Source organism: Rhamphochromis longiceps, linkage group LG20 (assembly GCF_057381845.1).
Source record: "Rhamphochromis longiceps isolate RC_006_pf linkage group LG20, R_longiceps_female_GT1.1, whole genome shotgun sequence".
Taxonomy (NCBI): Eukaryota; Metazoa; Chordata; class Actinopteri; order Cichliformes; family Cichlidae; genus Rhamphochromis; species Rhamphochromis longiceps.
This window is the reverse complement of record NC_140576.1, coordinates 11,041,556-11,052,106: the sequence shown is the minus strand read 5'-3', so window position 1 is coordinate 11,052,106 and position 10,551 is coordinate 11,041,556. Positions and strand designations below refer to the sequence as shown.

The window sequence follows — 10,551 nt, the reverse complement described above, 5'->3', positions numbered from 1 at the left end:
TTAACAATATTGATAAATCCAGATTATGAAAAACAGCTTAGCCTAGGCTTCTGGGCACAGGTTTGAACCTTTAATTGCCAGCAAGGTGAATGGAGGATTACCATTTGAATTTGTATTGCATCAAAATACACAGCTTTTGTGACCACGTGTTTTTTTTGTTTTGTTTTTTAAGGCAAACGTTAGGAATTGCTGGGGAAATCAATCATGATATTAAAAAGTTTATTTTCTTGTATCAGAGCTTGTAGACCGTTCCTGAAGTCCTCCTGCCCATCCCGGACTTGAAAGTTGTATTTTGGCCTGCAACCACTTGAGGGCGCGTTTCTCTTATTAACGCTCACCGAGACCCCGCGTGGGGATAGCTCCTGTGACAGGCAGGGGGCCTGAATGAGCATTGTTATGGTAAATATTTGACATCAATGAAAGTCAAGACCTTTAATTAAGGTTTTAGGATTACTCTCATATTTCGCATGGTTTCTCACAAGTTGTATGTGTTTAGCTCACTAGTATCGTATTTGACTAAGAAGGAGAAACGCCAGCAAAATTAGGAATACCTGTATGACTTGTACCTGTTAACCGTCTTCTACAAAGGCAGCTTAAAGTTCAGTATTTGTTGTTTTAGGCGAGCTGCGTTTAGGTTATTTATATTTTGTTGCCTTTGGGGCCCCTTTAGTACCATGGGAAATGGGATACTCGGGGAGTTTACTTAATAGTATCAGACTGTAGCGTGTACACATTTAAAGCTACTGAGTCTGTAGCTCTCGGTGTCCAGAGCAGTACTGGGCTCTCTCTATGTGTCTGGCAGGCAGCGGGTCCCTCCCCCTCCTCCCCTCTCTCCGCTTTGCTGCCTCGCTCGCTCTCAGCTGCTGCTGCTGCTGTGACTGCGCTCACTCCGTCTGGCTCTCTGCTTGTTGTTTGGTACTTTTGGTGAACTTTTCTTCCAGTGTTTCGCAACAGTGCTCTGCGAGGTTTTCGGGAAAAACTTCCTAATGCAAAAATGGACTGAAGCAACGACCCGACAAAGTGCGGATACATAGGGGGAGAAAAAAAGGAGAGTATTTCTGTAGAGAGCGACCTTTCTGAGGGTTGAGTTACCGTCATGGAAGAGGACGACGGGCATCAGGAGAACTGTATCCCCGCAGCCAAGGACTCGGACCGACAGCAGCGGCTGAGGCTGTGTGTTTTAAATGAAATACTGAACACCGAGAGGGATTATGTTCGGACGTTGCTTTTCCTCCAGTCGGTAAGTTTGACATCCTCTCGCAAGTGTGTCTCCCGTACACTGGCAGAACATGATGCCAAACTCCAGTTACAAATCTGTATATTAGCGGAGGTTTTTTATTTGTTTCCGAATGCACGCTCATCTCGTGTGTTCTAGATGTTTTTCCAATCCCCGGACTACTCTTTTTAAATCGGCATACACAGAAAAAGATTAAGAAGCAGCCTTTGCAAGGAAAAAACAAAAGCAAAAAGCAATCCACCCCAAAGATCTAATCTGATCTAACCTGTCAGATTAAACCACAATAAATTTGCATTCAGTTTGGCGTGATTCTGTGTCCACACGGGCTGCTTGAACCTTTACTTCAGCGCAGTCTGTGAACGCTTCTTCTGTAGGAACGGGCTTGGGATGCGCAGTTGCCGTTTGCTGCTGTTTGCGGGGCTTTTAATTGCGACGCAGACTGACAGCTTTGTAAAAGATCTGCGTGCATCTGAGGCTACTGTTATCAATGAAAACTTTTGAGATGTTAAACCGTGTTTCTTGGGACGTCTGCGGGGACTCATACATATTTAGTGTTTTGAGGAGGGTGGTGGTGTTATTCTCACCTTTCCATTGTGTGTTAAAGCTCAAGCTTGAAACAAACAAAGGAAAGGAGAGCCCAGTTCGCACATGCATTTTTTTAAATACAAATAAATAGGTATTCAGGAATATCACACCCTGTCACGCCTCCTTTTTTCAGACAGCGATAAGAAACCGTTTGCTTATTCGCTCTTTGTATATCAGCTACCTCATGAATGAACGTCCTGGTAATTTTGCATGCTCCATTCAGCCGCCGAGCACAGCGCGAGTATAGATGGCACCCACCTGCAGGGGGACTATTCAATTTGTTACTTCCCCTTGTCATTTTCCGTTGGCCTTTCCTCCCCTCATCCCCGCCTTGTCATCTCTGGTAATTGTACAGTGCAGGTGGCTCCTGCCTCCAGCTGAGACTCATAACCACAGCGTGGTTAACTCCACCTCGCTGCATTTAATGTGATGACTATAATGTGACCTTACTTATTTTTCTTTTATATACAATGGCTTATTTGTCTGCTTCAGGGAAATTCCCACTGTCGTTGCCCCTTGCACATAAAGGTCAGGACAACTACGTCTATCTTTCTTTTGCACCCTGCCGACTCGATGGCAGACTTTGATTCTCATCATTTTCACTTTGCCTTTAAAAACAGTTTATGGTGATATTGCGTTTCCTGGTGGGGGTTTTTTTTTCTCAACATTTCAACATATGACGCATTTTTGCTAAACAATGTCACGGTTCCCTCTTTCCTCTCTGCTGTCACGTGTTGAACTTCCTCAAAGTTCTTGAGGTGACCGGTGCAGAAGGCTCACCGCACCGCCGTGTCATGCCATTCGTGGTGCATGGCATTTTCAGAGTTATACCTACGTAATATAACTTCACTGTTCCGTATCCAGCTCAACAGTGGACTCAATTGAGGCTTATCTTCTGTTGCAAGGTGGCAAAGGGACATTCTTTGACCTCCCTCCACTCTCACCACGCACAATGGTAATGATGAAGTCTCAAAGGTTTATCAGGGACGTCTGAACATCAAAACTGTCAGTGCTTCGTGCTCTTCGCCATACCCCGACCTATCATCACGTGAACTGGGAGTCTTTTGATTTAAGCCACATGGTGTTTAGCCTGAGGCAAGTGATATGGTCTGGCTTGTGTGATGTAATGTTATTGCCAGGGTCTTTTCATAGAATAGTCTCTATGCCCATTTCATGAGCCAATGAGATTTTGTTTTAAAAGTAAATACTACCATTTGGCAACTACTCAATACAATCCAGCATCTTTAAAAAAAAAAAATTTTTTAAATGCCAATCATATCCAGCGATGTTCTGTGCTGCAGAAACTGACAGGTTGGTTATTTGTATCATCTTGTTAACAAGTGTTTCTTTGGATTGGAATGCATGTCTGTGAATGCCTTCGTTAACAGTCATCTTCACGTGTGCACTAAAGAGGCCTGATGGCAAAACACACTGCTCCCCATTAACCTACATGTGACACTGTCCACTGAATTTTCACCTGGGGGGGTGGATGGGTGATGAGGTGCTTACACTGCTAAAGGCAAACATGAGGATCCAGAACAAAACGAGAAAAGAAGCCTTGCTCTCCACCACCTCCTCCATGGCCAATCCTTTGCGAATCCCCCCCTCCACCACCCAGTGTTTTCTGTCCAGGGTCCAGCTCGGCAGAAAACCCTCAGTGAGAACCCTTGCTGGGAGCCAAGGCTATGTCACCATGCAGCTCACTGTGGTGTTGATAAGGAAAAGTCTGGCTGTGGGAGCTCAGAACATATGTTTCAGTAAAGGTGTGGGCAGATAGTTTGGGGATGCGTACGCCCCATAGTGTAAAAAAAAAAAAAAAAGGCTGAGATGGGCAGCCTATTTAAATAAAATGGTAATAAGTAGGGTTTTTGTTCAGCTTCTCAGCTTTTTCTCACCCTTCCTCATTGCTTAGATAACTCCCACATTTCCCAGAATGCAGCTCATTTCACAGTGCATTGAATACTAATGCATTTTGCTGTGTAATGAAAAGTGAATTTTGCCTGTGACTAGAACACAGCACAGTTTACGCTTGAACAGCTTTCAAGTCCAGGCATGCTATTGTCACACCACGTGTATTGAATGCAATTGCCACTTTATTTAGTTTTGATTGTGTGAAACTCGCACTAAGATGCGAATAATCTTAACCCCGTGAAGTCTATCTACCCCCCACCCCTTAACCATATTCCCCTAGAAATAGATTAGTTCCCCTCTGAATGTAGCGTTTGGATTACTTCTCATCATCAGTTATGACTTACTTAATTTTTCAGTGTACTGATTCTTTTTATGCATGTCAGCTTCTCTCTTATCTGTAACCGCTCGCGCTATGATATTGTTTTCTGGTCTTGTTGAGGGTTTGATAGTACAGTAGCTGTTGACCATCTTCATCATCTGCATTGCCTTATCATTGATTTATTTTCCACCTCCCTTTATGCACTTTAAAAACCCAGTGGAAAAAAAGCCCTTAGCAGAGCAGCTTCTCAGTTGCAATGATTGCAATGACACACACACACAAAAAGAGATGGTTATCCGGCTTTGGCACCTCAGCCATTCTGCATGTCACTCATCCCTTGGCAATTACCAGCGCCAACAAGCTCATCCAATGTGCTGTAGGGAAGCGTGTGGGGATAGTGGTGAGGACAAGAGGTGAGAAGGGGGTTGGGGGTGTGTGAAAAGAGGGATTAGAGGATTAATTTTTCCTCCCTCACTGTTATCGCAGCAAATCTCTAAATCTATTAACTCTTTGAGCAGATCGGAAGCTGTCACATTTAACAAGCTGCTTCCTTTTTACAAAGATTGCTGTGCTCTTCAAGCTTTTGTCGCGATGCGTTCCCTTGTTTGTTTGTGTGAAACAATCACATCCTAGCTCGATAGATTTATGGGAATTTTCTTCAGGGTATGGTTTAATCTGCGCAGCTGGATTTTCCCAGCCGTGATGCACCAAAATACTAGGCTATCTGTGATAGGAATGTGGTCGGTGGCGTCATACCTGCTAGATGTGAGGGATTTTCCTTGAATGCCATGAATATGATTGGTTGTCATTTAGGACTGTTTTTCTTTTTTGACCAGGCTGACCCATGTCTCGGTGAATCCTGGAAATGAGTGGCCGATAGTTTTTTTTTTTTCTTGGCTTGTGACCTTCCTTCGTAATTCTGAAAAGTGAGTGATGGAAAAGAGTCGAGTGACCGCAGAGGTCCTGTCAGTGCTGCGGGATAATAGGAAACATCTGGAAGGACTGTGACCTTTACTTTGGGCCACACACAAGTGAGAGTACTCATCCGATGCTAACCTGCGCTGCCATGAAGAAGTGAAATTGTGTTTTGATGCTAGACACCTCTTTGGCTGTAGCTGAGCAAACAGGATGACACGGGTATACACATCTTAGTGCTCACAAAGGTAAACATGCAGATAGACAGCTCCAAGCTTCCCCCCTGCAAGCACAAGCCTGTGTCTACCTTTTTCCTACTTTCCTATATAATGTCCATTCATATTCCTATTCCCCACCTTTTTTTGTCCGGTCCATCTTTCTCTCTCTCGTTCGCTGTTCCTCCTTAGTTGTAAAGACCAGCATCGGATTTCTCTGGGCTTGGGCGTATAAATAGCTTAAGATTCTAGCTCTCGTCGTAGCCACAACGCTGGTGGTTTCAGTTCACTGCAGCCTTTAGCTGAAGTCACACACACTCCACATATATGAGTGAGGGCATTGGGGGGCAGCCTGTGGAGACTGAACAGCAGGTAGAACAGTTACTGTGGCAGACTGCTGGGACTTTTTGAGGGTTTTTAGTATTGTTGGGCTTTAAAAGTTAAAAGCCCTGCTGGACAAACTTGGGAGTGTAGACAGTCTTCTTAGAGTCTTCTCATACAGCATGTAACTTGTAGGTTAATCAAACCTGTAAATAGTCCTTGCCTCTGAATGCAGCTGAATAATCGGTACATGCTTTGCCTTTTGTGCTAACTGTACTTCAGTTCATTACATAAGCTGCAAATTTTCATATAAATAAGGTTTCAAGCTACTGCTGCTGTGCACCCATCAATCACAGTCTGGACAATTGGTACCTTGCAGCGCGGGTACTGTGCCAGACGAAATTATTGCAATGTCGGGGTGGTAAATGTCAGTTTCCAACTTAATCTCTGTGCTTTTTTTAGTCATGTGTTTTGATAAGCTATTTCTTTGAAGCATAAGACTGCAGCAGGAATTTAAAGTATTCAAGTTAACAAGTCTAAACCACTGTAACACCCAGAGGCATGATGCAAAAGCAAAGAAAAGCTTCCTTCTCTTTCCGAGAGATGCTTGCAGATTATCAGAAGAAATCCCTTTTTACTGTGTCCAAGAATTTTCTCTCTTAGTAGTAGCATTTTAAGAAGTGGAGCTATTCAGGAGTGTGTCCTTTCAAATCTGATTTCATCAGTTTGCATATCAATGTGTCCGATATCAGATCATGTAATGTCTGGTGAGAACTTGGACATTCACTGCTTTGTACCGGCTGGAAATGGTAAAACCGCGTATCTGGGGCACTGTGCTTTTTAACAGGCTGATATAAGATACAGCAGATGACATGGGCTGAATAGTAAAAGCAAGGCAATGTGACACCTCCAATGTTCTTCGAGATCACATCGTAGTCTGGACGAAGTTGGCGCATGTACTCTCTTAGGGGAGACACCGGGTGCAGCGACTGTGCAGCGTGGTGAAAAGGTAGCAGGATGGACGGATGTCTGCAGAATGACTTCGCACAAGCTCTCCCTTGAGGGTTTGGTTTACAGAGCGAGGCAGCAGGATTACAATGTTTGTTTGCTTTTTTAAATACTACCAGATGTGGGTCTTCTTTCAGGAGGGGGTTAAAGGTCATTTGCCTAATAGAAAAATGCTGGACTAGTACATCTTCACACAAAACTTATTAAGGGTACTGACTGTGGCAAAGATATTTGGTAAATCATGGACAAGCTTACCAAGCCAGTTAGTTTTAATTATACAGACTAATATAACAAACTGCCATTTTGCCTCACAGGGCTTTAGAGTCACAGTACACAAATCTCTGCCTTTTTCATTTTTTATTACTTTCTGATCAACTAGAAATGTTGTGATCTGGCAAACTGAATATTGCTCTGTCCACCTGGTGAATCCCCATCTAAGGGTTATTCCTGTTTAACTTTGAATTGTTTTTAACTCTCCATTAACAATAAGGTTCTTTTTGATTGGCCAAATAGAGTTTACACAGTTATTTCAACCTCACGCCATTTCACCTACCTGGGGAAAGTTTCCATAAGCTACTGAAAACAGCAGCATTATCTTCTTGGTTGTGCAGTCACTACTTAATTTTAAGTCTGTTTCATACTTGTTAGAGACAGATATGCATACAAGAGAGGCTTATAGGCAGCTCGTAATGCATATGGTGTCATTGTTATGTAGCTGCTATGTTGTACAACCAGGACTTATTTCATAATGATCATTTTAAACCAGAAGCTTAGACACTGCACTCCTGCTTTCATATAAAGCGGCAGACAGTACAGATTGAGCATGTCAGCTGTATGTGATGGTCTGGTGTTGGAGTGAACACCCAGAACATCACAAGATTTTCTTTTCCAGCTAAATGCCACAGCTAAAAACAAAGAACATTTTCGCTGTTATCTTAAAATTGTTTTTGACACGACTCACTTAATTAATGAGCTTCGAGATAAACAATTTACCAACCAGCCAACTGGTGAGGCTCTTTGGCGTTTTCTGTTTTCAACCCCCCCGCTAGTCAAAGAAGCTCTGACAATGTTGTGGTAACTGTTCATGACAGCTGCTGACAAAATCTTGGGCATTGTAGCTGAAGGGCTTTTATTTTGGCATTTGTGAGTTGTGGTGACATTTTTGCCAACTCACGTGGCTTTATAAAAGGCTTGAGTCATACATGCGGGTACCGTAAAGTTTTTGTTCTCATGTGCTGACAGGAAACCTTTTAAGAAAAATGTTTTGATATGGCACATTAACACGTTAAGTTTTCAATTTTCTATCCATCCTGCAGGGACTCTTCAGCTTCCAAGAGCTTTTGCAGGATAGATAGTGGTTTTTATTTATTTTCTTCTTTTTTTTTTAATTCACCAGACCTATTGTCTCTTTATCACAAAATTAAATGTGGCTCACTATTTAACTTGCTCTGCGGCTGAATATGGTGAATCAAAATCGACCTGCAAATATCACTTCTAGAAGTGGAAACTTACCTCGGCGTTTGCTGCATTTGTGGCTGCCAAAACGAGAAGTGAGATAGGATGTAGGTTTGTGCTTTCAGAGACTGAGAAGTACTTTTTTTTTCAGACAGGCAGGGCTTTGACTAGCTGCTGTCTGCCCGTTTAATGGCGTCCTCTATCAGGCTGGTAAATGCTGTTTAAGTCAGAACCAGCAAACAGTCTCTGTGATCTTCCCCCTTGCTTTGCCAAAGACCCATTATGGTGTAATGTAAGCCACTAATTTGTGTCTTTGCCACCATTCAATTTCCTCCCTCTCTGTCCCTATAACCTTGTTTATGTCTGCTCAGCTGCATGTTAGGTGTGGCAATCGTACTTTGGTTTAGCTTGGATGTGTACATGAAGGCAAGCTGCAATGTTCTCTTGGATACACACGTATGAATATCATGGAGTTTAGCTTGAGTGATCACCTGTGCTACATCAATTGGTTAGCCGGCAGCGTCACAGGTCACTGATGGCTCACTCAGCTTCATACTTGCCACACTCTGGTCCAGTCTGTGATACCCGTGTCTGTCGACCCCCCACCCCCCAAAAAAACAAAAAAACCAACCAAGTGTACAAATGTCCAGATGGCCTCTCCAATCTGGTCCATGATGTTATCTACTGATCAACACATGTCACCCCTCTACAGGAAAGCAACTTAGAAAAAAATTGTTGTGGATGTTCCCTTTAAAGACAGAATGTAATTTGAGCCATGTAGGCTACAGGTAGAGACATTTGTAATAGGTTTTGAGACGGCTGTAACATTCAGTGAAACAAATACACAGATGTTTCCATTTCCAGCATGTCGTCCTAGTATATAAGAATATACTGTAGTGAGAGTGGTAGAATTGATATTAAGCCTGAAAAATGTGTCCGATGCTGCCTAACGCATAAAGAACTGCACACATTGCAGTTTTTTTAGTGCACATTGCAGCAGATGCATAAAACGAATACAAAAGGAGTCAAACATTTGCTGGTTTCATTTATGAATGATTATTAGGACCACAGGTCTCCTCTTGGAAGTTTTTTCTTTTGTAGTTGGGAGCAGCTTGTAAAACAAAACGTGCAAAGCAACTTTGTGCAATACTGGACAGAAATGTCAGCAAGCTCAGAAATGTAAATTGTAAAATTCTAGCAACTGTGGAACCTTTTTGAAAGTATAGTTTTGAAAGCCTAACATGCTTACTGAGACAGTCTCAACAATTTGTCATCTGAGGTGTCCAAAATACGTAGTCCGCATATTCATCGTGTGTCATCCATTCATTTGTACAGCAGGGTTGTGATGAATACCCAGTCTTAGACAGGAAGTATTCGGCCCAGCGCTTTCTGCCTGTCCTCTGTCGCGGAGGCACTGTGTCATCCCCCTGTCGTGTTTAGTTTCCGCCCATGTGAACAGCTCAAAGAGCCCTGAAGTTTAAAGTCCTTCAAAGCGGAAGTGAGCGAGATGGGGAGGGGGGGAAAAAAACTGGACGAGGCTCAAAGAAGACTTTGTATTTTGGTGATTGGCGCTGCCAAAAAGGCTTTCTCTTGGAAGACAGCAAGGCACTGGTTGGTGGGTGAAGGGGAGCTGAGGGAGTTTTTGGAGGGTTGGGGAAAGATGTGAATTACGGCCTGAGAGAAAAAGAATTCTCCTAAGGTTTGCTGGGGTCCCTCATTATGGCAACGCCACGGGCCATTCTCTGGCTCTGCTGCACCCAGGCCACAAAGAGGGGATTTCTTCATTTATTTATTCAATTTCATGCCATGTCGACCCCTAAATGGCCCCATTCCCTCTCCAAAATGCCCCGTCTCCCTTTGTGACTAGCCACTCCAATCCTCTTTCCAAAAAAGAGAGATCCTTAATGGGTGCATTGTTTTAAGCTTGTTGTTGTTTTCTCTTGGATGAGAAGGGGTAGAAAGCTTGAGGCTGGTGACCTGAGAACTCGCTTAGAAAATGCCTGAATCTGTGGATCTGTGGTTCTGTTTGAGGTTTGCTTCAGTAGGTGTGGGAACCACAGCGAATTGAAAAGAGGCTCCGAGGGCCTGCTAGAAAAACCTTGACAAGTGTTCAAGCTTGTTCTTGATATACGGGGTCTCTTGTGAGATATCTGAATTGAGTGAGATGGCCCAGCATTGTTGCTGAATGCTGATGTAGCCGTGGGTAGGCAGAAAAAATGCCCTAGTTCTGTTCCCATTAACACTATTGGCCCTTTCATCATGGAGAGAAATAATGATTATCTTCTCAAAGAAGATAATCAAGTTTGATATTTACAGTAAAGCAACAATGTGCTTAGGACAGCACAGTCTGATTGGATTTCTAATAGCAAGTCTAACACACTCCAAACTCTGCTTGTTGAAAGGATTTAATCCAGACAAATGGCTAAGGAAACATTTGACATGTACATTATGTAACCATTATACCACGTTGTTATTGATTTCCTATACATTCATATTTGCACTTGCTGTTATGAGAAATGGGATGCATACATGGTGATGGCAGCAAAACAAATGCTAATATCCCTTGTCACTTCTCACACATATTG

General features: G+C 43.0%; 1 protein-coding gene across 1 annotated transcript in view; it reads left to right on the top strand.

Annotated features, from left to right (window-relative positions):
* Window positions 1–851: 851 nt before the first annotated feature.
* Window positions 852–10,551, top strand: part of prex1 (phosphatidylinositol-3,4,5-trisphosphate-dependent Rac exchange factor 1) — a 78,381-nt gene continuing 68,681 nt past the window's right edge. Inside the window, exon 1 of the mRNA XM_085392574.1 lies at window positions 852–1,240. Coding sequence (XP_085248700.1) covers window positions 1,097–1,240 — 144 coding nt within the window. The 5' untranslated portion in view covers window positions 852–1,096. The remainder of the gene's footprint in view (window positions 1,241–10,551) is intronic.